The sequence below is a fragment of the Oryctolagus cuniculus genome, chromosome 6 (genome assembly GCF_051225735.1).
Source record: "Oryctolagus cuniculus isolate XC-2025 breed Fujian yellow rabbit chromosome 6, ASM5122573v1, whole genome shotgun sequence".
Taxonomy (NCBI): domain Eukaryota; kingdom Metazoa; phylum Chordata; class Mammalia; order Lagomorpha; family Leporidae; genus Oryctolagus; species Oryctolagus cuniculus.
Genome location: NC_142872.1, coordinates 124,377,366 through 124,405,157, shown reverse-complemented (window position 1 = coordinate 124,405,157; position 27,792 = coordinate 124,377,366). Strand labels below are relative to the sequence as shown.

At 42.9% G+C, this 27,792-nt stretch overlaps 1 protein-coding gene across 4 annotated transcripts in view; it reads left to right on the top strand.

Moving 5' to 3' along the window:
• Positions 1-27,792, top strand: part of NIPAL2 (NIPA like domain containing 2) — an 89,743-nt gene that overhangs the window by 22,315 nt on the left and 39,636 nt on the right. For 2 of the 4 annotated variants that reach the window (XR_016236525.1, XM_051843948.3), the window contains exons 2-4: positions 7,225-7,293; positions 10,306-10,477; positions 26,558-26,617. Coding sequence is in view for 2 of the 4 variants with exons in the window: in XM_051843948.3 (XP_051699908.3) it covers positions 7,225-7,293; positions 10,306-10,477; positions 26,558-26,617 (301 nt within the window). In the remaining 2 variants the exon portion in view is untranslated. Of the gene's footprint in view, positions 1-7,224; positions 7,294-10,305; positions 10,478-11,331; positions 11,483-12,808; positions 12,961-26,557; positions 26,618-27,792 lie in introns of those variants that run through there. The other 2 variants (XM_089336368.1, XM_089336369.1) reach the window with 2 other exon arrangements.

Here is a 27,792-nt window from a genome sequence, read left to right as displayed (position 1 = left end):
CTTGAGTCCAGCACTTCAGATCATCACTGTGTTGCATCTTGACTTCATCTCCATGACCTCTCACATCTTGGACTCCCCCAGGCTCCTGAGGGTGTCATCTCATCTCCCAGCTGAGAAAACCGAGGGTCAGAGAGGATAAGACTCCGTAGGGTCGCATGTGGCGAGCAGATGGCAGTGATGCGTTTCCTGATTTGGGGAACAGTATTTTTTTTGTCTGTCCCTGAAAAGAGCAGACAAAATGTCTCACTTTCTAATCTTGAAACCCTGTTTTCTCTAAGTCAGAAGTAGGGAACCTTTTTCCTGCTAAGGGCCATTTGGTTATTTATAACATCATTTGTCAGCCATCCAAAATCATCTGCTATAGATTTATTGAATGTTGAGTCCCACCTGCTGTTGCCTTGGCAGGACCAGACCAAATGATTTCATGGGGCTCACATGCATAGCCTATGGGCTGGATGTTCCCCACCCTGAAGAGCCCTAGAGTATCTCTCTCCCCATTTCTCTGTCTTCTAAGCCACATTCTATTCTTTCTTATTGCAAAACAAATCATCCCCAGTTCTTTGTGGCTTAAAATGACAACTATGTATTGGTGCATCTAAGACAGTTGATCAACTGGTGTGGATCATGCTGTGGCTGGTCACTCAAGCCAGGGGCTGGCTGGTGGAGGGATGGCCTCTGTCTCAGACTGGTCATTGACTGACCCTTGGCTAGGCCGTAGACACTAGAGCAGCAACGTTGCTTGGCCCCTGTCTGACATTACCCAGCAGGTTAGCCTGGGCTGGTTCTCAAGAACTTTCCAAAACAAAGGTGTGGAAGCATGCAGTACATTTTGAGGCCTACTCGTGGCAGTAGCACACTTTCACTTTGATTGTAGTCTATTGGCCAGTCGGAACTCAGGGGTAGAAAATGGCCCGTGCCTCTTGATGGGAAGGAGTATGTGGTTACCCAGAAAAGTGCATGGGTATAGGAAGCAGGGAGGAATTGTCTGTTTTTGCCAGCTCGGGCTCTTTTGATTAATCTGTTTGATAACATTTATGTTACTATATTAATAATTTAATAGTGTGTACCTTTCCAGGAGTGTCCACTTTAAGGGAAAAAAAATCTTGTGGTAGGACAATATTTAATTTAAAAGAATGAAAGTAAAGTGCTCAATGTTAAATCTCGGCATGAAGCTATTCTGTAGGAGGTGAGCTTTTCCTTAGGTTCTCCAAGTCAACCCACAATCAGACTTCCTCCACCACCAATTTTGTTTGTGGTAAAATACATATAATGTGAAATTTACCATTTTAGCTGTTTTAAGTATGGTTCTATGGCACTAAGTACATTTTCACAGTGGTGCAGCCATCACCAGCATCCATCTCTAGAACTTCTTACTCCAGCCCAACTTGATATTCATTCTACAACAACTCCCCATTCTTCCCACTCTGCACTCCTGGACACCATCCTTTACCTTCTTTCACGGATTTTACTATCTTAGGAACCTCATGTAAGTGGAATCATACAATAGCTATCGTTTTTGACTGGCTAATTTCACTTAAGAACAAAGCCTTCAAGGTTCATCCATGTTGTAGCATGTGTCAAAATTTCCTTACAGGGGCTGGCGCTGTGGTGTAATGGGTAAAGCCACCTCCTGCAGTGTCAGTATCCTATATGGGTGTGGGTTTGAGTCCAGGCTGCTCCACTTCTATCCAGCTCCCTGCTGATGCACCCTGTTAAAGCAGTGGAGGATGACCCAAGTGCTTGGGCCACCGCATCCAAGAGGGAGGCCTTGATGAAGCTCCTGGCTCCTGGCTTCAGCCTGGCCCAGTCCTGGTAGCTGTCACAACCATTTGGGGAATAAACCAGAGGATGAAAGATCTCAGTGTGTGAAACTCTTTCAAATAAATAAATAAATCTTTTTTAAAATTTTATGAAAAAAATGTCCTTACTTATTAAGGCTGAATGATATTCTATTCTTCAGATATACCACATTATTTTGTATCTATTCATCCATGGCTGGACACGTCAGTGGCTTTTGATTGTTGTGAATAATGCTGCCATAGTCATGGACAACAAATATATGTTTGAGTCCAATACTTTCAGTTCATTTGGATGTATATCCAAGAAATGGAACTGCTGGTTTATATGGTAATACTTTGTTTCAGTTTTTGAGGAATCGCTATACCATTTTCCACAGTGGCTACAACGTTTTACATTCCCTTCTGTAATGCACAAGAGCTCCGATTTCTCTATATCTTCACCCATACTTATTTTCTTATTTTTTGTCTTAATTTTTTTTAAATTATAGCTATCCAAATGGGAATGAAGGGGTGACTCATTGTGGTTTTGGTTTGTATTTCCTTAATGATGAGTGATTTGAACATCTTTCTATGCGTCTGCCTTTTGTGTGTCTTCTCTGGAGCAATGTCTATTCAAATCCTTCATCCATTTTTAATCAGATTGATTGTTGGTAGTGGTGGTGTTGACTTGGGCATTCTTTATATATTCTGGAGATCAATCCCTAATCAGATTCGTGACCTGTGAATATTTTATCCTATTTTGTAGGTGGTCTTTTCACTCAGTTGATAGTGCCCTTTGATGCACAAAAGTTTTTAATCTTGTTGAAGTCCAGCTTACCTTTTTTTTTTTTCTTTTCTTGGCTATGTTTTTGGTTTCATGTACAAGAAATCATTGCCAAATCTTGCCACCAATTTTTAAACACCCGGCCTCGTGCCATTTAAACTGCTCAGTGAATGGTTAAAAGAATTTTAAAGTAAATTATGTCTACTCAATAATTTACTTCTATATAATTATGGAAGATTTTTGTAATTATCCATTCAGTGCCAAATTTCTTCTAAATCTTTATTTTCCTGATTACTGCCAAATGCCAGATTGTAAATACAAAGCATGGAAATAGCACATTGTACTCTGCTGCAATTGTTCCCCAAGAGGAATAGTGATCAAAATTATTGCCAAGTTCCTCCATTAGGAAAAGGAAATTCTTAGCTGATTAAAGACGATGGATATTATATATCAACTATAAAATGAATTTTTAACTTCCTTGCCTCATTTTTTAAAACACTGAGTTTCACTTCAGCTCTTTTAATAAAGCTCTAAAACTTCAAAGACATTTTGCTGTTTGAAAAGAGTTTCTTGTGGTTGTAATATTCATTTGAAATTCAAATAACTCCTTGGGATTTGAAGTTAGCTAGAAGTTATCTACTGTAGAGAAAGAAGGGAAAGAGGCCCCTTGTATCATGCTGATTGATACCAACAGAAAATACTGTCCCTTTGTTCTCCCATGGAAGCAGCAAACACATCTTATGAAGGTGTCAAGTCATACATGAACTGTCTGTGACAATCATCTGGGGCAGCATGGACAAATTAGAGGTCATTGCTCTGATTAGATTATTTTCAAGTCGTATTTGTCGCTCCCCCTCTTCGTGGAGGAACGACACAGGACCCTGCACTGTTCTTTTGTCTGCTCGGCCCTCCCCGGGTTTGCTGCTGGTTCTTCCCGGGTTGGCTGCCGTCCCTCCACCTCCGTGGAGGGGCGGGCCCCCCTGCCACTTTCCGCACTTCCGCAGGGGAGCGGCACACCGCCAGCCGGCTCTCTCGGGGGCTGCTCAGATGTTCCTCAGGTGTTCCCCTTAGATGTTCCTGGTGCATGTTGTCTCTCTCCTCCTTTATAGTCCTCTTCCACCAATCCCAACTCTGCTACCCACACGCCGAGTACGCTGCTCTCCTCCAATCAGGAGCAGGATCAGCTCCTGCAGGTTATTGGTCGAACTAGAGGCACCTGTGTAGAAGTTGTTTATTCCTCTCCCAGCACCATATTGTGGGAGAGCAGATGCATAGAATAAGTCTTAATTCCAGTAACTTAGTCTAGTCCGAGTTGCTCCCCACAGTATTTGTGAAGCTCCTAATTTTGTGTGGTAGATAATGTGGAAGACTCCTTGGAAGAAGCATAAGACTTTGTCTTGTCACTTCAAGTATTTGCCTTCTCCTTGAAAAGCAAAATGACATATATGACAATGAAAAAGAAGAAATAAGGGTTAGGGTTAAGGCCGGTGCTGTGGTGTAGCGGGTTAACACCCTGGCCTGAAGCACCAGCATCCCATATGGGCACCAGTTCGAGACCTAGCTGCTCCACTACAGATCTAGCTCTCTGCTATGGCCTGGGAAAGCAGTAGAAGATGGCCCAAGTCCTTGGGCCCCTGCACCCACATGGGAGACCCAGAAGAAGCTCCTGGCTCCTGGCCTTGGATTGGCACAGCTCCGGCTGTTGCGGCCAATTAGAGAGTGAACCATCATGGAAAACCCCTCTCCCTCCCTCCATCTCTCTCTCTCTCTCTCTCTCTCTCTGCCTCTCCTCTCTCTGTGTAACTCTGACTTTCAAATAAATAAATATTTTTTTAAAAAGAAATAAGGGACATCTACCATTTAGACTCTGAAAAAGTAAAGATGGAATGTAGTCATTTGAGAAAGTCTCAAATGGCTGGACCGAACAAAGGCCAGGAGAGTGAAGTATGACTGGAGTGGGTGAGGGAAGGAACTGTACCACCCAGGTGAGCCAGGTGTGACAAACAACTTCCCATCTGACCAAAAGGTGATGTGGACCAGATCCCTGGAAGGACACATCAAGCATGCTGTAGGCAGTTGGATGGCCAGGGTGAAGACAGATGATGGGCAGCTGGTGTGGTGGTTCCAAATTTCACAAAGTTGACTGTGGAGAGACATTTATGGGTTCTTGAGCAGGGAAGTGGTGGGAAATTGTGGTCTAACTCCAGTGGAGGTCATAGAGGGGGATTTCGATGGTACTGTACTGATAAAGCCCAATGCTGGGCAGATTCTGTCGGTTTCCATGCCTAGGCTGGTGCCTGTGGCTGGAGTCTGTGGACTTGTCCCAGGATCAGGCAGGGACTTACACTGTGGTGAGACAGACTTGTTTTGATGTGTAGCACCACCAGCCTCCCGCAGCCCTGGTATGAACCCCTAAGATTGCACAGGGCCTGGTGACTACGAGAGTGAGGTGTGACCCACCTAGGACCTGCCTGAAAGCTGAGAAACTCTTTCACTCCTTTTGCAACCCCACAGATAGCAGAGAAGCAGAGGACTGTTCTGGAATTCAGTGCCAGACTGATAAAACCCAACATTAAGCAGATTCTAATGGTCCCTGCCTCAAGACCAATGCCTGCAGATAGTCTGTGGACTGACTTCAGAGCCCAGTGGAATTCCAAGGCTCTGGTGGAGCAGGACAGCGTCAGCAGTGACTGTTAGGTGCAACGTCTGGCAGTGACCTGACAGTAGCAGTCCACATAGCACAGTGGTTTTTAATAAAAGTGCTGAGAACATGTTTCGGTAAAAGAATAGTCTTTTTAATAAATGGCGCTGGAAAAATTAGCTATCTGCATGCAGAATAATGAATCTAGACTCCTACCTTTCAAAACTCAGCTCAAAATGGATCAAAGAGGTAAATGTGAGACCTGAAACTTTGAGACTATTAGAAGAAAATAGAGAAAACATTTCAGAACACTGAAATTGGCAAATATCATTTAGATCAGACCCCAAAAGTATAGGAAATTAAAGCAAAATATAGACAAATTAAATTTTACCAAACTAAAGAGCTTTTTGCAGAGCAAAGGAAACAATCAATAGAGAAAAGAGAACCTACAGAATGGGAGAAAATATTTGCTAGCTAAACATCTGACATGGGGTTAATATTCAAAATATATAAAGGACTAAAACAACTCAATAGCAAAACAAAAACAAAACAACAAAAACCAATGCAATTAAAAGTGGGCAATAGATATAAAGAGACATTTCTCAGCGGAAGACCTATAAGTGGCCACAGATACAGAAAAAAAAAAAGTTAAGCATCCATAATCATCAGAGAAATGCAAATCAAAACCATGATGATCTGTCACCTGCCTCCAGAAAGACTGGCTGTTATCAAGAAGACGAGAGACACACGTGTTGGTGAGGATGTAGAGAAAAGGCAACTTGCACACTGCGGGTGGGAATGTAAATTAGTACAGCCATTGTGGAAAATAGCATGGAGGTTCCTCAAAAAGCTGAAAGTAGAATTACCCTGTGCTCCTGAAATCTCACTTTACATCCAATTGAAATGAAATCCATCTGTTGAAGCGACATCTTCACTCCCATATTTATTGCAGCACTATTCAGAGGAGCCAGGAAATGAATAAAGAAAATGTGGTACACATACACAATGGCATACTACTCAGCCGTAAAAAATGATGAAATCTTGTCATTTTCAATGACATGGATGCAACTGGAGATCATTATGTTAAGTGAAATGAGCCGAGCACAGAAGGACAAATGTCACATGGTTTCACTCATGTGTGGAATCTGAATAGAAGCTAAAAACATGATTGTGGTTACCAAAGACTGCGAAGGGAACTGGAAAGGCGGGGATTGGGAAAGGTTCATTGGTGATACTAGGTAATAGCTACATAGGAGTAAGAAGCTTTGAGGTTCTGTTGACAATAGGGAAAAGATAGATGTTAGTTTACTGTACATTTCTCTATTAAAAAGCCAAGAGAATTTCTGGGTGTTTTCACTATAAAGAAATGCTACATGCTTGAAAGGATAAGTATATGTATCCTGATTAGACATCACATAAGTACACATGAAATGAAATGTCACATAACTATGTACAAATTTTATGTCTGTTGAATTTTTTTGTAGTGAAAAAAATCTTTTTAGAAAGACAGGGATTTCTGGAAACTTCTTGCCTAGTACACCCTTTGTAGTGAGGCCGGGGTGGGGGTGGGGAGTGAAAACCCCTTGCTCAGTCACTCAAGTGAAAAAATCACAGATCTGTATCTGGCGCTTATCCTTTATCACCAAGTATGATGATCATTCTCGCATACCACAATCCTCCCAAATGTATTAAGAGAACACAAAATGGACAGAAAGCAGAAACAAGATGTGTCTGTGGGAAAGTCAGAACCTGATGGTTAGTTTATGTATTTTAGTGAATGAAGCAAAGACTAGAGAATTCAGTAAAGGACCAAGTTACTTCTTTAAAAAATATTTAATTAAAGCAAAAACACAAATCCTACTCAAACCATATTTATGCTCCAGACCTACTCTGCAAATAGGCGATCAGTAAAGCTGAATGCAAGAATGAATGAAACAGCAACTGAATTTTGTCTTTTTATCTTTTTTGCAGTACATGTCTTGCAAGTCCTATTCATTTAAAGAAAACATTTTCTTTTACAGATTCACCTGTTGGGAGTTTTGCTGGCCATTTTAGGAAACCTTGTAATCAGCATTTCCCTAAATATTCAGGTAAGAAAAAACTTATTCTTTAAAACTCTTTAATTTGATCCAGAAACATGTTATGACTTCCATAGGCCTTCAGCACTTTTGCCTCTGTGACTTCTTTCTCAAAAAAAAAGTAAAAAATTGTATTTTATGACCTCATTGGTATGAAGGCAAATATAATCTCAGCTGGATCACATTCATTTTCTTCTTCTTCTGATTTTAAAATAAATATTTTTGTTGGCACATGATAGTATTGTGAACTCTCAGCAAGGTGTGTGCTCCGTCTAATGGATAAATTGCCCTGGTTTCATTTTCTGCGTTTTTGTTCCTTTCATAGCCTTCACCCCCTGATGCAGTACAAATATTTTTTTAGAAGCAATTCATAAGAGTATAGATTTTCAGGTTTTCCCCTTTTCTTGAAATTACTATTAACTTTGTCAGTGCAGACTAAAGATCTTGAAGAAAAACGTAGAGTGTAAAACGGGAACTCGCACTGAACCATGAATTAGAAACCTGAAACAATTGCTGATTTGCTAAACTAAAAACTGAATAAAATATTAATTGTAAACCAAATCATGCATTGCTGTGGCTTGAACATGATTTTTCTTTGGAACTCATGCTGGACTTGAAACCCAAGAGTCATAAGGTAATGGTCCTCACAGGGTGGAAACTTCATCCAATTATGACAGTTAGGAAGTGAGCCTAAGAGGGAGGTCTTCCAAGAGTTGGTTATAAAGGGAGCTGAGCTGAGCTGCCCTGTTTCTTCCTGGCCCGCAAGGGTCCATCTCTGTAATTGCTCTGCCACTGCCATCTGCCCCCTCCTCAGAGCCCAGACCAACGGAACCGCTTGATCTTGGGCTGTAAAGCTCCAGAATTGTGAGCCCAAATAAGCTTCTTTTCTTCATAAGCTTAATTTTAGATATTCCATTATAGTAACGAAAAGCTGACTGTACGTGAATTAAATAAAAAAATTTAAATCACTTAATGAATCAGTTTTGAAACAGAGCAGAACTAATGCAGTTTCTACAGTGATTGCTTGAAACTGGTCATCTGTATACTGTATATCTCCGAATGTTGTGTGTGGTTTTTTGTTTTTTTTTTTTTTTTTTTTTTGGACAGGCAGAGTTAGAGAGAGAAAAACAGAGAGAAAGGTCTTCCTTTTTCCATTGGTTCACCCCCCAAATGGCCGCTATGGCTGGCGCACTGCGCCAAACTGAAGCCAGGAGCCAGGTGCTTCCTCCTGGTCTCCCATGGGGTGCAGGGCCCAAGCACTTGGGCCATCCTCCACTGCCCTCTGGGGCCACATCAGAGAGCTGGCCTGGAAGAGGGGCAACCAGGACAGAATCCAACGCCCCAACCGGGAACAGAACCCAGGGTGCCGGCGCTGCAGGCGGAGGATTAGCCAAGTGAGCCACAGCGCTGGCCCCGAATGTTGTTTTATACAAATGCTTTCTAGAAATAATTAAATATAATTTTCAACAATTATGGAGAAACGTATTAATTACTAGAAAAATACTAAAATAAGTCATTATCCTTATAAAAAGAAGTCAAAGCCAAAAAAAGTGAAATTTCTATCATTGTTCTAAAGTAATCATTGCTAGTTATGCATTTTTTTCTCAAACTGACTTCTGTACATAAGAAGTACACTTATATTTAGGTGGATATTCCAAAATGTATATAACCATGCAGGACATATAGATTCTTTTTTGCTACTACAAATAATGAAATGAATATCTACATAACCATATTATTTTTATAAAGATAGATATACCTTGCATACTTGCATGAGTATTCTATAAGTCAAAGAGCATATTCATTTTAAATTTTGCTCAGGACAGCCAAGTTGATGTCCGTGTAGGTTGTGCCATGTTACTCACACCAGCAGTTTGGTTGTGCCCATTCTCCATATTGTCAAGGTCATATACCATTAATTAATTTGGTAAAGGAATCTGATAGATAGATAGTGTTTCATTGTTTCATAATATTTACATTCCTTTGATTATTCATCAGGTTGAGAGCTTTTACACTTACAAATTACACTTGTAATTTTATTTCTGTAGGCCACTTTTTTATATCTTTTGCAAAATAACTTTTGCATGCTTTGCCTTTTTCTTATTTACATGTAGAAATTCTCTTTATGTTAGTGATATCAACCCTCGGTTACTAGGCTTACTGTAGATGTTTTCCCTCACTTCACATGGTTGTTTTTGCTTTGATTTTGTTCACAATATTTTGTTTTGTACAGAATTTTTTAAATATAGTAAAATTGAACCGTCTTTGTTTCTCTGGCTTAGGAATTTTGGACCATACTTAGTAAGATATTCTATATGCCAAGTTTTTTTTTTAATGTCTGATGTTTTCTTCTAGTATTTTTATTACATTCTTTTAGAAAAAGTTGTAAGTAATCTAAAATTGTATGTACTTCTCATACGAAAGTGTGTTTAGTTATCATAAAATAATTAGGGAACTAGGGCTTTACTTAATGGCCATTTTTCAAGAATTTGTTGATGTATTTCAAATACATACTTACCCAGATATACATTAGAGTTACCCCACCAATCTTCTGCTACCAAAGCATTCTTCTCTGCTGTGTTTATTGTGGTAAGTACTTTGACCCATAAATCTGAACCCCTTTCAAAATGTTTTACTTTAATAATTTATTATTGGTGTTTCATTCATGTTTATTTAGGTATCTGGAGTTTTTTTGACATTCTAAAAGAAGTGTTTGAGTAAAATGTTCTAGAAAGTCACATAGCTCCTTATAGAAAGCCCATCTTAAACAGTCATAATGATGCATATTTTAGAACTGTCATGAGACTTAAGCACTCATTTGTGAAAAGGCCCTAACTGCTGTAACCATGTGAGTCACTTCTGCTGTTAATGTGTCTGAAACAAGTAGGAAACCCTGCGAATTGCTCTATAATAACCCACAAATAAGTGTGAAAGCCATGATGCAAACCTATGGGGCCCAGAATTTCAGGCAAGTTTTAATTAAGTAAGACCATTTTCTTATCTGCATTTCTGATTTGCTTCTAGAAATATTCTCATCTCCAGCTGGCACAACAAGAGCACCCGAAGCCATACTTCAAGAGCGTGCTGTGGTGGGGCGGAGTGGCGCTGATGGCCGCTGGGGAGACGGGGAACTTCGCCGCCTACGGATTCGCCCCCATTACTCTCATCGCTCCGTTAGGCTGTATGTCTGTTACAGGTGGGCCATGTTTCTTAAGAAATTAGAATAACTGGTGAAAAAAAAAAAACATACAGTGGAAACAAGGGCTGACAAGAAGAAATCCCATTCCCTATTTTCTTAGTGTGCAAGTGTGGAATGACACTACTGCTGGCCTCAGTGAGCCCCTTGGTGCTGCCCAGTAACCATAAGGACACTTGATTTTGTAGCCGTCACACTTGCCTGTGAAAGCCTGGTTCCCAGTGTCTGAGTCTCCATAAGTTAATGTTCAGGGAAAATGTTACTGCTGTGCCTTTAATCGTTAGCAACTTACCTAAAAGCGTTTGTAATACAATGCCATATTTTACTTGTATTAAATTGTAGTCTTTGATGTCTAATCTTGACTCCATAGTTCAACATCTCTTTGACATTAATAATTAAATATTGGTTTTACTACATTACCAAAAGAATGTACAATTTTATAGTACTGTTACAATTATCTGCTTTCCAGACTTATATGGTTCACTCAATACATTTAGAAAACCATGAATTGAGATGTTACAAACGACTAAGAAAAACAGCAAAATCATTACTAAAAAAAAAAAAAAGAGAGAGAGAACAAAATTTCTAAGCCCCGTTAAAATCAATAAAATCCCTTAGGTTTTACTCTTTAACTGCTGGTATGGAAACAGCATGTTTCTAAATTTCTGTGAATTTAGAATCTTCATTGAAATGGAAACAAGTTGATAGTCATTGTTAACAACTAGATCAAGCATACCACATGCTCACATATCCCAGTTTTAATATTGTTCCTTAAAACATATGCAATTCTTAAAGCATAGTTTCAATTGAAATGATACGTGTTCAGAGAGAATTTTATTTTCTTTTCGAAATAGCTTCCCTGTTTTAATCATCCATGGGTGGATGTGTAGCCTGGCAGATAAGAAGCCAGTTGAGACACCTGCAGTCCCACATCAGATACCAGCTCTGGCTCTGACTGCAGCTTCCTGCTAATGCAGACCCTGGGAGGCAGCAGTAATGGCTCAGGTAACTGGGTTCCTGTCACCCAAATGGGAGACCCAGATTGAGTTCCTGGCTCCTGGCTTTAGTCCTGGCCCTGCCCTAGCTGTTGCAGGCATTTGGTGAGTGAACCAACAGATGAGAGATATCTCTCTCTCCTTCTCTCTCTCCTCCGTCCCCCTCTTCCCGCTCCTCCTCTCCTTCTCCCCTCCCTCTATACCACCCTCACCTTCTGCCTCTCAAATAAATAAATAATAAAATAGTCTCATGATGTATGATAGTAGAATATTTTTAGAAACTGTTTACTGAAAATAATCATACTATTACCACTCTGAAAAGGTACAGAATTTGATGTAGTCATTTACTACTTTTGACATCCCAATACAATGAACAAATTGTGTATGTCTTATCTTCTGTTTACCGACATAACTTGTGCATGGAAATTCTAGAATTTTTTTTTTTTTTTGCTTCTCAAAATCTCAGAAATATGAGACAAAAGATCCAGTTCCTTGGTCAACTTGGGATTTCTCCAGTTGTTCTGAAATGTTGTATTATTCTTCAGAAAGCCTATGTGTCCACTGCTCCTCCTTAGTTTCGTTTCTTACTGTTCCGTGCAGTGTCCATGAACTAGCTGAAGACCAAGCGTCTGGGTGTATCTGGTAGATACCTGGGGGAGGGCCGAGTGCACTGCCTCAGCTTGAAATTCTCCTTTTATCTCGTGTCCCCCACTCCTGGGAAACGATTTTCCTTCGGGAGCATTTTTAGCTACCTCCCTCTCTGCCCATTTAAGTGATTCAAAGAAGTGAATTTATAGCCCCGAACACACATCATTTCCTACCCTGCAGTCCTTGCGGACAGCAATGCATGCTCAGAAGCACCCGCCCGCAGCATCCGAGGCTGAGTGTGTAGTCACTGTGAGGTGGGAAAGGGCCTGCTGGTGCTGGAGGAGTCTCCCTGGAACCACCCCTGCTACCCTGAGAGTCTACAGCAGGATTCTAGAAACTCCTGAGGACTTGAAGGGCAAAGGAAAGTATTTTCAAAACAGATGTAGCTAATGGCTGTGTCTACAGATGAGGCAGAAAGAATAGTGTCCCCATTTTTCTATGCCAGAACTTTTTTAAAAATTTCCTGTTATCTCAATGGGAGCTAGAAGAAAGAAGTGGAGCCTCCTTTGAATTAAAAGAAAAGATAAAATCTGTTGCAATGTTGTGTGGAAATTGCATATTCGTTGCTGATTTTTCTTCTGCTGCTTTCTCAAATTTAGAAAAGACAGTTTAAATCCAAGTACTTTAAAAGGTTTTAGCCCTTAAGTCCAAGCGAAGAGACTTAGCTCCCTCCCCCTTCTCTCCTTAGGTGGTCTGATCCACACCAGCATGTGTGGATATTGTGTGGGTAAATACATGCATGTTCTGGTCTGACTGCCCGTGAGACAGCTCGTGTGTCAGAGCTGCTGTTTGTCTTCCCTAATCAACACTCCTGCTCCTTCTGTACACTGCATTAAACAGGTACGTCTGAGTCTATGCAGAAAGAGCCACGTAGACGTGGATACAGGTGCACAGGCAGCACTGGTCTGTGAGAAGCGCTATGTGTTAGGGGAATTTCAGTCTGCTCTCCCCCCACATTTCCTGCCTTGACCGTCTTCCTCCCTGACGTGCCAACCCCCAGACGGCAGGTCTCAAGCAGTAGCTTTGCAGAAGGTATCCTGGGTATTCTAAGAAGCAGAGTTCTGGAACCAAACAGCGTTCTGCACTTTGGTATTTACACAGGTCCCGTTAGTGCGGGGCTTCTTGGGGCCCTGGAATAGACCATGCACACTATGAATCTGTCAGAAGCAGATTCATAACTATTAACTGTAAATAAAACCTGTTAACTGTAGATACTTTTACATGAAGCATCTCAAGGGACAACACTTTGAGCAGAAAGTGCTCACACGCAGTCACATCACGCTGGGGGCTCAGCTGGATAACACGCCGGTGCTGAGCACGGACATAGTACCTTTGTGCATGGCGTGGGCATCGGTGGGTCTGAATGCCCAGGCCTGTGTCTTTTATTTTATTGTATTTTAGCTGATGCATAATTGTACATATTTATGGGACACAGTGTGATATTTCAATACATCATACAATGTGTAAGGGTCAGATTGGGATAACTGGTATATCCATTGCCTCAGACATTTATTATTTCTTTGTGTTGGGAATATTCAAAATCCTATTAGCTGTTCTGAAATCGCAAATATGATTAAATGTTGTCAACCAGAGTTATCCGACTGGACATTAGAAGCTATTCCTCTGCGGGCGCCACGGCTCACTAGGCTAATCCTCTGCCTTGCGGCGCCAGCACACCAGGTTCTAGTCCCGGTCGGGGTGCCGGACTCTGTCCCCATTGCCCCTCTTCCAGGCCAGCTGTCTTGCTGTGGCCAGGGAGTGCAGTGGAGGATGGCTGAAGTGCTTGGGCCCTGCACCCCATGGGAGACCAGGAGAAGCACCTGGCTCCTGGCTTCGGATCAGCGCGATGCACTGGCTGCAGTGCAGCGGCCACGGCGGCCATTGGAGGGTGAACCAACGGCAAAGGAAGACCTTTCTCTCTGTCTCTCTCTCTCACTGTCCACTCTGCCTGTCAAAAAAAAAAAATAAATAAAATAAATAATAATAAAAAGAAGCTATTCCTCCTACCCAGCTGCACATGTATACCTGTTCCTCACCCTCTCTCCATCCCACACCCTCTACCCACCACCCTCCCCAGACCCTGGGGTCTCACCCCTCCCCCAACTTTGATGACCTCACTTAGCGTCCACATGCGAGTGCGAGCCAGTGAGATTTGTCTTTCTGGGTCTGACTTATTTCACCTAACCTGAGTTCAGCTACATTGCCACAAATGACAAGTTTCATTCTTTTCTAGGGCCTAATAGTATTCCATTGTGTATTAGTACCCCATTTTGCTAGGCTCTCATCCATCAGGGACACCGGGGTTGATTCTGTTTCCTGGCTGCCGTGACTAGTGCCGCCATAAACAAGAGTGCGGATGCCTCGTGGTCTCCTTTCCTTCCCTGGCCCAACGTTTGGAGGGTGTCAGCGTCGCTGTGTGCTTGTTTCTTCTTCTTCTTCTTCTTCTTCTTCTTCTTCTTCTTCTTCTTCTTCCTCTTCCTCTTCCTCTTCCTCTTCCTCTTCCTCTTCCTCTTCCTCCTCTTCCCCCCTTCCTCCTCTTCCTCCTCTTCTTCCTCCTCCTCCTCTTCCTCTTCCTCTTCTTTCTTTCTTTCTTTTTTTTTTTTTTTTGACAGGCAGAGTGGACAGTGAGAGAGAGACAGAGGGAAAGGTCTTCCTTTGCCATTGGTTCACCCTCCAATGGCCGCCACAGTCGGTGCACTGCAGCCGGTGCATCGCGCTGATCCGATGGCAGGAGCCAGGTGCTTCCTCCTGGTCTCCCATGGGGTGCAGGGCCCAAGCACTTGGGCCATCCTCCACTGCACTCCCGGGCCATAGCAGAGAGCTGGCCTGGAAGAGGGGCAACCAGGACAGAATCCGGCACCCCAACCAGGACTAGAACCTGGTGTGCCGGCGCCGCAAGGCGGAGGATTAGCCTAGTGAGCCGTGGCGCCAGTGCTTGTTTCTTCTTTTAAGGTGACTGGATTTTAATTCTCTTGCTGACGGTTTTCATCAGTGAATAATAAGTGCAAATGTTTGTCCTGGCCAAAATGCTGCTTACAGCAGCAGTGTGGTTGATTCTGGATATTGATTTTTTGTTTATGTTTCCATTAATTGATGGTTTTCAGTGCCTTCTAGAACCTAGGCAGTACACTAGCCCCAGTGGACCAGGGCGGTAGGACAGTGAAGAGCCCGAGCTCTGGGGAAACACTGCCCGGGGTTCAGGTCTCAGTCCCACCACCAGCAAGCTCTGTAACCTCAAGCAAGGTCTTTAAACCAATATATACCTCATATGCCTAATCTGTAAAATGGGGATAAAAATTGTTGCTACCCACAGGTGGCGGTGGAGACGACTGGAGCAAAGAGAAGTATCCAAGGACAAGAAGGGGGACATGGTACAGTGCTAGACAATGACAGTGCTAGAGACTGTCTCCATGGCTTCTGGTTCATGCTTCGTTCCTATGTAATAATAACCATGGAGTTTACTTCCCTCCCTCCAAAGCTGGCTCTTGGTTAAGATCTCCAAAATGGAAGAACCAATAAAGGAAATGCTTTCAACTGTTCTGATCTGTGCAATGGTTCGTTTTTAGGGAGCAGAGCGGAAGGCTCTTCACACCTCATTCGACCATTAAGCAGCATTTACTCCTCAACCCGTCCAGATATTCCCTAACAAAACATACCGGGAAATACCAGAACTTCCAAATAGCACACCAGGAGGGAGCACATTTTCAGAGACAGATGAGGAGCTGCTCAGAGGAAAAGCGTAGCAAGCTAGACGCGTGCGCAACTTCCAGTCTTCTTGCCCGGGCTTCTCAGCACCTTTGTTCTCGTGCTAATCAATTACACACAGGCGGATCCGCAGACTTCCTTCAGATCTGGCGATCTGAGAATGTGTTTTCTGGGAAACTATTTATTACACCAGAAATCCAGTAAAAATAAACTCTGTGGAGTTTGTAATAAAATTCCAAACCACTGCTAGTCCTTCCCTCCAGTCAACTTTCTTCTCCAGGACACCTCCACTGGCCTTGGGACTCCAGTGGTCTGTTTCCTCTGCTGCCTTCGCACCTACCAGGCCCTCTAGAGGGGCCATGAAAAAGCATCTGTTGCTTAAGATACAGTATGTCTGTCCATCTGCAGCTATCAAGTATGTCGATTTATGAGAGCAAGACACTGGTGCTGACTGTCAGAACACTGCCCTGAGAGATGCACAAATCAACAAGTGGTAGGTGCTGGCCAGCTCTGCTGTCTTTGTGCAGTGCACAACTCACCTGACTGCACACAGCAACCTTGGCCTACCCTTTGTTTTCAGCAGCTCTCAGCATGTTTAGCATGACCTGGTTAACATCTGTCCTCACCATTCAGTGAGGCCCGGGACACCAGCAGCCATGTGCATCTAGTTGCTTAGATGTCCAGGAGACCGTGGCCCAGGGACTCCGGTGATACGGCTTGGAGAGTTGGGTTGAACTCTGATAATGTGAGGCTAGGATGTTCTGTTCTAGAGTGCTGGAAGAGAAAAACAGTTGCTTAAGAGGCTTCAGTTCCTGGTGGAGCACGGTGGTTGCGCATTTCATCTCAAGGCGCTCATGTGTGTCCTTGGAGCCTTCCAAGTCTGGTCTTCGGAGACCGAGTTAGATTATCTGTGCATCTACGAAGCGTGGCCTTGTATTTCATGTTTTCCTTTTTCTATTTATCCCCTGACTGTGACAGTTTACAATAATGAAGTTATCATCAACCCAAAGAACTGAAGTGACATGGAACTCAGGAGCTTCGTGGTGGAGCTCGCTCAGTGTCAAATGAACTCATGGGAGTGGGGGAGGCAAGCGAGTGGGGTGTGGCAGGAAATTGGTGCAGGGCACGGAGCAGGGGAAGGAGAACTGGAAATGCCAGTGACATTGCTCTCTTCTGCATCTCTGAGAATACTGATGTAAAGGAACAAGGAAAGAGTTCGGAGAACACATCACTTTTTCTCCAGTTAAACCCAGGCAGTACTTTAGATGAGAGGGTTATAGGTAAGAAACCAGTGTTGAATGAGCATCCCCTGTGGCAGGTGTTGTATGAGACACCTAAACTTGGTTTCTTACTTCATCATGGCCCAGCTGAATTGAAGTAAGAAGTAGATTGAATTAAGGAGGAAATGATATGAAATTATATTAGAATTTTATATGGAAAGACGAAATTAATAGCAGCAAGAGCTCCTTGGCCCTAGAATAATTTCCTTAGAGGCGGCGTCACCCTGTTATTGGGCTAATTTGGATTAAGGTTGGAAAACTAACTGCACTGAGAAAATAACGAGAGATGTGTGATTGATAAGTCTTTTCCATCTCTAATTTTCCCTAATATGCTGGCTTTAGCTCAAGTCGAAATCCATGATATGGAATATATGTTTCCTGTAGTTCTGTTGTGCCGTTATGAAGCTCAGGCTGAAGTGTATCTGCAATCCATTAGAAGATGGTCACAGCGCAGCCAGAAAGCCCTGGTGAGCTCTTCTGGAATTCCAGAGAAGTCATGTCAAGCAGAAACTTTGGTCTCCAAGATTTTTATTAGAAACAAATGAAAGGAAACATGAAGGCCCCAGGAGCGAGTGACCTGGAGCATTGCACAAACCTGGATGACGCGACTTCGCTGTCCTGAGGAGCAGCATGCGTGGCGCTCGCCGGGCGGAAGTCACTGATGCTCCAAAACCTCCCGGATGCCTGTGGCAGCAGCACTTCACGTGGACGTTTATGTCGGTGCTTGACATTCGCAGAAAATGTCCCTTGCTGAGTGGTTTGCTAAGTTGTCTGCTTCGGCACATTTGTCCAGAAGCAAGCCTACATAAAATGTGCAGAGGAAAACCCTGCAGTTTTAGTTTTATGTCTGCTCATACACGCTCAGCAGAAAGCATTCCTGAAGCCTAACAGCTGAATCTGAAACATCTTTTCCACCCCTCTTTCTTAAGGGCATTTCTAGAGAAGCTGCTAATGATGAAGCAATGCACTATTAAATTTATAATATAGAATTAATCTTGCCAGTGGTAGTATTGTTACTTTCTTTGGAGTCTTTTCAAGTTTAATCATTAATGCATGCCAAGGAAATGCAGAAAAAAAAGGATTATTGTTCTTAATTCAGGTAAGTTTCCTGATTTGAAATTATGCTAATTGCCTCTCAACAATGGTTCTATCTTCATTATCTTCAGTAAATGACAACAGTAATTTTTTCCATCAACATGAGTTGCTTGACACATTTCTTCCGCCAACATGGATGGCAGGAAAACCCCTCTCTCCACGAGAAGATGTTTTTCAACCTGTCATATCCTCAAACCTTCAAATCCTAGCTCCATGGAGTACATTGCAACAGACATAGTTTCTCTCGGAAAATTCTAGAGCTCACGAGGAATGATAATTAGGGAGCAGTACCTCAGTGCGGCCGGGTCGCCGTGAGACACTCGGTGCCCACGTGTTTGAAGCCTGATTGTGACTGACGTGGAAGTGTTCCTGTGGTTTGCTTTTTAGCAGTACAATAAAGTTGCCATTGTAAGTGGTCAGGAACCACAAGCCAGATATTTACATGTGAGCTTCTATTTGCAGCATTATTATGTAAATATGTTCTTTTCATGTCATGGTTTGTTTGTGTATGCATATGAAAGTTCCTTGACTGTTTGTCTTCTACTTCCTTATATTACAGACATGCATCCTGGTTCCTCCTCGGTTGATAGAGGTTACACAGTAAATTAAATGTCCAGGAAATGAAAGTTGACGAAATTTTCATTTGCAGACTGAATCAGAGTTCACACGCTGGTAGCCTGTAGACCAGTCAGCCACTGCCGGGTTTTGTTTGGTTCAAACTATGGTTTTTAAAAATATGTGCTTAAAAATTAAACCGTGTCACATGCAAACATGGGTTTTTGTTGTAAAAAATGAGACTTGGTAGCGCAGGACTTGCAGTCAGCCAGAGCTGAACTGTGACCACCTCTGCTCATGGATCGCGTGTAGTTCACGTGGCCCCACTTCCCGGAACCCACTCCTCACCTGCGCCCCTCCTCCTCGTTGAGGACTTGCTAACTGGACCCCACTGGCAGTTGAGTCTGTCGCCCACAGATACAGGCTGTTTGTTTCCAACCGAGTCACGTAAGAATGTCATAGCCATGATCCCATCTGAGCAAAAGCATCGTTAACCGTTTTAACTTTGCTTTAAAATAAGTCTGTCCTTATGAAGTGGTAATAAAGGGTGGAAAGTAGAAAGGAATAAAGAAAAGTGGGTAAAATCCCTTCAACAGTAGCCATGCCATACACATTTAAATAGTCACTGAACTCTCTTCTACCCTCTGCACCCTTCAGTGAAAAAGCACCATGAGAGGGCCGTAGAAACCACACGTACATCTTAATGTTCCAGGTGGAAAAGGGAATGCCCATCTCACAGATTCAATCTGCCTGTGGGTTTAACAGCTAATGTATAGAAACTGGGCTTCTTGTTTGCCATCCCCCATTAGTAGCAATCACAGAAGAAAACCCAGGTCAAGTTTCTGCAACCTTTCTAAGCCCTTATGCACCAGCCTACTTAGTACTGTGCTCTCTCGCTCTCTCTCTCACTACATGCAGGGGATCTTGAGAGCTAACTCTTCCATAATAGTGGCCTGTCTTATACTCTAAGTCTCATGAGCCACGTAGTGTCAGAGGGGAGGTGAATGAAGGGCAAACTCAGGAGTGATCAAGGGCACCAGGAAGCCTAAGCAGCCTAGCACCTGCCCACCCTGGGACCACCCCCCACAGCGAGTCTTGGTTTAGGGGAAAGTACTTAGCCTTCATTTGTTTTCCTCTGGAAACCTAAACTGGAGCCCCCACATGGAGGTTTGCTTATGTCCACCTTTGCCAGAGTGCCTCTCCGTTCAGCTTGCCAACCGGAGTGACAGCAGCCAGAAAGGGCCTGGATGACTCACCAAGAGGCGCCCGTCCATCAGCACTGTTGCTGAGACCCGTCCTGACCATGAAGCGCTGGAACTTCCAGGCCGAGTGACGTTAGTTTGATGCTTCTGTGGAAGTGCTGTTTTGTACTACAGAAAATACCCGAGAGGCTTTTATGTCCTCTCCCCTGGAACAGTCCTCGTGCTGACCCTGCTGTCTCTTTCATGCCCCATGACTCCTACAGAGCCACTGTGTGGATTGTGATGTATTGTCTTTTATAAAAAATCTTATTTGATTTATTTAAATTTTATCGTGTGTATTTGAAAGGCAGAGAGAGCAAGCAAGCACTGGTTTACTCCCCAAATACCCACAACAGCTGGGGCTGCGCCAGACTGAAGCCAGGATCCCAGAACTCAGTCCACATCTCTTGACTTGAAGTATCACTGCTGCCTCCCAGAGTGGTCGGGGGAAGCCAGAACCAGGACAAGACCCAGGCCTCCCTCCAGGGTAGGATGCAGGTGCTCCAAGCAGCTTCGTAGCCACGTGCCCAATGCTCATGTCTATTTCAAAGCTTAGCTATTTTCTCAGTGTTAACTAACAAATAATATCTGTATGTGTTTATGGGGCACAACATGATGTTTTGGTATATGTGTGTGTGTTGTATAAAGGTCAAATCAAGCCAATTATGTCACCTCACCTACTTATTATTTTCATAAGAATGTTTAACATCTATCCTTTTAACAATTTTAAAATGTGATAGCTATTATTGACTGTGTTACTATAGTGGGAAGTAGATCACTAAAACACACTCCTCCTGTCTAATGGAAATTTTGTGCCCATATATTACCTCTCACCTTAAAAAAAATGTATTATGGCCACTGTGGTTCAGTGCCTGGGCCTGGAGTCACTGTGTGACACAGTGTAGTGAGCTTAACCCCTCTGAGTCTCAGTTTTCTCGTCTGTCTAATGTAGAACAACACCTATCTCACGGAGATGGTGGGAGGATGAAAGTTCATTATTCCATGTCAGGCACTTAGTAGAATATTTAGCCACCATTTTTGTGTATACCTTTCCACATTATAACCATTGTATAAATACATTTTTCATATTTTTAAATAGTTAACAAATATTTTAACATTACTTTATAACTTCCCATTATAATTTTTATTGACTGCACAATATTCTGTCCGCTACTGCTGAATATTTAAACTGTCCCAGTTTTCTGCTATGAAAACTGATTTTGCAGTGGACACTAGTAGGCTTGAGACTCTTTCATTTTGGGAATAAATACTTCCTTAGGACAGATTCCCAGGAGCAAAATTGCTAGGTCAAAGAATTTGAATAGTTTAACGTCGCTCCCGATGGTTGCTGTGAGATCACTTTTGGGAATGGTTACATAAGCTGACAGTGATGCCAGTGATGTGGGGAAGTACTGATTTCACTGCCTGCTTGTCATCACTCAGCCTTAATGCTGTGTGTGGGAAATAGCACCCGACCTCGTCTTCCCTTTCTTTTGTCACTGGTTAATTTGTTCCATTTCCTATGTGCTTGCCCATTCTCCTTTGTGGATTACTTGTATTCTTGACCATTCATTTGTCCACTGGGCATGGCTCTCTGGCCCTTCTGGTGGCTGCACCTGACTCATCACTTAGTAAGGAAAGCGCAGTGCATCAGATCTTGGTCGTTCCTGTCACACCTGCACACACAGACCTTGGCCATCCTGGAAAACAGAGGATCTGGCTCTTACTCTCCCTCAAATCCTCCAAGTTACCTGGGAAAACACCAAGGGCCCAGCTCGATCTATGTGCTCTGATTTCTGATGACTGGCTGTCTGTAGCATGTTCAGGCACAGTAACTGGAAACCACAATGCACACATGCTTCATCCCACTGCTTGAAGACGTAAAACCCAGAGGGCAGCCCATTAACATGTGCTGCTTTCCATAGCTGGTTCCCGACAGCCCAGTGTCTAACCATCCTGCGCAGCTCCATGGCTCCAGCGTTTTTCAGTGAGACCTTCTAGTTTTTCACCTGGGTCGATATTCTGAATAACCAAAGAGCAAAGGATTTCTGTCTAATTCCTGTCCATATTCCGCTTGAAAGCATCCTCAAGAATCAGCCCCATCCTTTGCAACTGAGCATCACCTAAAGGATAATGACATATTCTAGAATGAGTTGATGACCGTTCATCCCACATTATGCCCCCTTTCACTGATTTTATATACGGGCCCTAAGATAAGATGGTTTTTGGGCAATTGCTATAGCATCATCCACCATGAGTCGTTGATAAGGTTGGGAGGAAGGAGTGTTTCGTGCTGTAGACATTTTCTGCTTACCAAGAATAACAGTTATTGACTGTGGACAGTGAGTTTTGCCTGGGAAAACACATCCAAACGGAGGGACATTTACTGACCTGATTCTGTTGAGTACCTATGAACCAGGCATCTCCTCCTGGTTTTCCTTTCTGGAAAAGTGCTCAGAAATTAAGCATGGAGACCAGTGAGCTTTCTCTGTATCTTACCAGGCCCAGAATTGAAAAGCAATCATAGGCCGGCGCCACGGCTCACTAGGCTAATCCTCCACCTTGCGGCGCCAGCACACCGGGTTCTAGTCCTGGTCAGGATGCTGGATTCTGTCCCGGTTGCCCCTCTTCCAGTCCAGCTCTCTGCTGTGGCCAGGGAGTGTAGTGGAGGATGGCCCAAGTGCTTGGGCCCTGCACCCCATGGGAGACCAGGAAAAGTACCTGGCTCCTGCCATCGGATCAGCGCGGTGCACCAGCCGCAGCGTGCCGACCGCAGCGGCCATTGGAGGGTGAACCAACGGCAAAGGAAGACCTTTCTCTCTGTCTCTCTCTCTCACTGTCCACTCTGCCTGTCAAAAAATAAATAAATAAATAAAATTAAAAAAAAAAAAGAAAAGCAATCATGAGCCCAAACATGCCCAAAACCAAAAATGCCCACCAGGCTGTGAACGCTGAAGAAACTCTCAGTCCTAACTATAGCTTAACCATACCTCGCACAAACCCATGCAAGTTCAAGATGAGCTCTGCTCTAGTGCTTTTTAAATTGAAATACTCTGTTTTGAATATTCAGTTTTTCTACAGGAATCAAGAGGTAATAGTTACCCCCTCTTTGCTAAATGTTCATTAAGCAGTGGTTATTGTTACGGCAGCTACTAAACAGAGCTGTGTTGGACAGGTCTGTGACCGCAGATACCTGGGGCCACTTTGGTGGATTTATTTTCCCCCACTTTAAAAATGTACTGCTCTAATTAGAAGTCACATTATTAGCCACTGCTCCAACACTGTCTATTGCTCAGCACGACCATCATTTTACTGCTTTTGCAAGATAAATGACTTATAAGTAATAGTATCTTAATAGAATGGCCTTTTTTATTCACTTACTAGGTATATGAAAGTAAAAATCTTATTTAAGAATTTTGTAGAAAAGCTCATGTTTCCTTAAAGCACAAAAAATGCCACTGGATGAGAGTGGGAACGCCTTTGACTTCTCATTCTTTCCAAAAGGTATAGCATGTTTATGTTTCAGAAAACTCTGATAATTGTTTTATGGCAACTGATATAATTTGATGCATGTAGTGTATTTCAAGGGTTTTGTTATAGTTGTTACCAACCATGGCCTTTTTGCTTTAAGTAATGAAGTTACTTCCTTCCTAACTTTTCTCCATTTCTTCTGAAAGTAAAATTATTTTTGAAACTGTGGCTGAGCAACAAAAGAGAAAGAAAATGATGCCTTTTCTTCCTCTGAGAGAGACAATGGAGTGTGCCAGAAAGAGCGGTGGACTCAGAATCAGGAGATAGGGGTGCTGGCTCCTGTTCTGCTGTGATACAAATGTTTGGTAGAGGAGTAGGGTCAGTGAGTGCGTAGACAAACAACCTCTCTGGACTTGCGTTTCCCAATGACAAAGTTTAGGACCTGGAGTAGATTATCTCTCTGTCTCCTGCTACTCTGAATTTCCTCATTCCTTGGAAGCAGTGTCTCCCTTCTTACTGGAATCATTTGCTCTGAAGTAGTCATCTCAAGGATTGTTACAATGGGCTGCATTTGGTATGTATTAGTGTAGCAACACTTGGCCTATTTTTCATTGCTAATCTATCTCTGTCCACGTGAAAACATTCCTTACCTAATTACAAGAATCAGGAATGGGAGAGGGGATGGTTTACAGGGGTCTTGGTTTTTTATTTCTTTTCTAATGCTTCTAACACCCAAAATTTGTTTCCCTGAATTGTTTTTGTTCAAATCTAAAATAAGAAATTTTCATTTTATGTCTGCCCTAAACTCAATTCTTACCTTAATGAGCTATGTATCCAAATGTTAGTTTATCTACAGGAAATCTTGTTTCAATGTTTTAAAGCCCCACCGCTCAATTAACATTTGCTTGGTGAACATTTCCCACACTGTTCATTCTGTGTGACACTTCCATTTCTATAAATAGCCTGCCCAGGAGAAGTTTGCAAAGACAAACATCAACTTGAATGAGAGAGAGCTAGGTTGAGAAAAAAAGGCAAAACACATATAGGATCCCAGTTTACCTTGAATGAGGATTTCCAGTGGATTTGTTATTTTATTTGGAGTGATTTTTTGTTTTACTTAATGTTTCTATTTCTCTATTTGTAAGGAGGGGAGAGAGAAAAAGAGAGAGATCTTTCATCTGCTGGTTCACTTCCCAAATACCTCCAATAGCCGGAATGGGCCAAGCTGAAGCCAGGAAACCATGAACTCAGTTCTGGTCTCCCACGTGAGTGGCAGGGACCCTAGCACTTGAACCATCACCTGCTGTCTCTCAGGGTGTGCATTAGCAGGAAGCTGGATCTTAAGCAGAGCTGGGACTCATAGCTCTGATATGAAATACAGATATTCTAAGTGGCATCTTAATCATTGCTGCACAACACCTGCCTCTGTTATTTTCTTTTAAATAGAGTATCATAATGCCAGACATAGTCAAATTCAAGTTTAATTGAAGCATCCACTTAATAGATTATAATGCAGACATTAAAATTATGCCTATGAAGAATTCTTAATGACTGGGGCCACACTGTGGCATAGTGGTAAAGCTGCTGCCTGTGGTGCTGGCATCCCAGAAAGGTACCTGTTTGAGTCCCAGCTGCTCCACTTCTGATCCAGCTTCCTGCTAATAAGCCTGCGAAAGCAGCAGAAGATGGCTCAAGTGCATGAGCCCCTGCACCCACATGGGAGACCTGGATGAAGATTCTGGCTCCTGGCTTCAGCCTGGCCCCAGCCCTGCCCTTCGCAGCCCTTTGGGGAGTGAACCAGCAGATGGAAGACCTCTCTCTGCCTCTCCCTCTCTGTAAATCTTTGAAATAAATAATCTTTTTTTAAAAAGATTCTTAATTACAACGCAACTTTTAATATGATTACTGAGTAAACTAAGAAACTTTTATTATGATTTGATCTCAACTAAAGGGAAATAAAACACCAACAAGTTTCTCTAGTGATATTATTTTATGGGCCGGCGCCGCGGCTCACTAGGCTAATCCTCCGCCTAGCGGCGCCGGCACACCGGGTTCTAGTCCCGGTTGGGGTGCCGGATTCTGTCCCGGTTGCCCCTCTTCCAGGCCAGCCCTCTGCTGTGGCCAGGGAAGTGCAGTGGAGGATGGCCCAGGTGCTTGGGCCCTGCACCCCATGGGAGACCAGGAAAAGCACCTGGCTCCTGGCTCCTGCCATCGGATCAGCGCGGTGCGCCGGCCACATCGCGCTGGCCGCGGCGGCCATTGGAGGGTGAACCAACGGCAAAGGGAGGACCTTTCTCTCTGTCTCTCTCTCTCACTGTCCACTCTGCCTGTCCAAAAAAAAAAAAAAAAAAAAAAAAAAAAGATATTATTTTATGATACTCTTTCTTTCCTGTATTTTTACTTTAGAAAAAAAATAGCTAAAAATTTTTTGAAAAAATTTTAAAATACAAATTAGGATGTGCGTTTTGTTTTTAATCACTTCAATGTTGGATTTCTCCATGGCTATCCTCCTAGAGGAATGCCCCCAACCCAACAGAAGGTTTCAACTTGTACCTGAGCTGGGGTGGTGATGGGAGGGGTGAAGAGGCAGGAGTGAACAAGAGGCCAGCACTGTAGGGTGTGGGGTGGGAATGTGAGGGGCTCGGAGGACGCCGGGATTCTGCTGGTGGTGCGTGTCCGTGGAATGATGGTCGTGGGAAGGGAGTTCCAGTCTGGGCTGTATTTAAAGTTCTTCCTGCCCTTCTGTCCCCTGTCGCGTCCCCAACCTTCCAGCTCTTCCTGCCTTTCTTCCTTGTTTCTTTCTGCCCACACTTGTAGTCATCCCAGAAACACTTGGGAGGCTCTCACCACGTACCAGGCTCTCTCCCGGTCATGGCGCTGAGTCCACTGTGAACCACACCAGGTTCCACATGTTTCCAACCAGGAGCCAGAGAAGGTTGTAGTTAGAACCACAGCTGCTGGGTGTCTCTGGTCAGGACACAGCTAGCTGGCCAGCAGATGCAAATTGCTGGGCTTCTTCCAAATGGAATTGTAATAGGCGGGTTTCTGTTTCCAGTCTAGAACTGCCACTAATGCCCATTTCCATTACAGGTAGTGCCATCATTTCTGTTCTGTTTCTGAAAGAAAACCTGAGAGCTGCAGATTTACTAGGTAAGTAATTATTTAATTCATGTAGTTATAGCATGGCTTGACCAAGAAATAAATAATGCTTTCCATAAAAAATGTGTGCTTTGAAAACTGGGAACGAATCAACAAAATGGGTATAAATCCCACCTGGAGGTGAATGTCTCTATCTTGGAACTGCGTGTCTTCTCACGTGAGACTTCCATCTTCACTGTGGCCACTGCCCGTGCCACTGGCCACAGCGGATTATTACTTTATAATGTCACTGTTATTAAGGTTATGACATTTTTATGAACATAATAAAATTCAATGAAAACATCTGTGTTACCTAATAGGCCACTGCACTTCAAAAGGACACATTTGTTGTATTATTCCATTTGTATTGCATAAAAATGAAAACCACAAAAAAAAATGAGATGTTACCAACTAACTACCTAATTTGTATTTAGCTCTTTCCAAAAGTAACACAGAGAATGCTGCCCTTCAGAATTTTATTTGGAAATGCACTTATTAATGGAAAACAACAGTAGCCCTTCTGGCTGTGAGAGAGGTCTCTGTTATATGGCAAAGCCATCGTATGTTCATTGTGACTTCTAGCTCTCGTTGGAAATATGGGTGAGAATTATGGAAATTCATATTTTCTTCTTGACAAAATCCTGTTCAAATTGCTGCTGACATATGATAATGAACACAGATCCTTTAGGCACGTTAACTAAAACAAGCCTACCCTCTTCCAGAGAGATCAGATTTTTTAGAAAATTTGAGCTCCAACTGTGACACCGGTGTCAGTGTGTTGAGCATTTGTTTGCCCCGATCACGTTTCCCTCCAGCCCAACTGCTTGGGAGTGTTTTCACTTTGTCTTTTCCTCCTTGGTTTGATTCTGCTGGTAGATTTTTCAGTCAACATTGTCAAATTTTTCATGGTTAAAATGTTTTTCTAAATGCATTCATATGTGAACTGTATCTTTTCCAACATAGGATTTTTCCATACCCTTTGCTATATATTGTGGTTTGTGGTATCATCCGAGGGAAGTTGTATGGAATCAAAATTAAGAATGACCAAGGCCCGAATTTTGTAAATTAAAACATTAGATCCTAATGTTTGTCTCATTTATCAAATGCTTTCAGGAAACTTTAACCCTCTTATCTGTCATCTTTTGTAGCTCATGATGGATAATGATTAATTTAAGGTATCTAAGAGA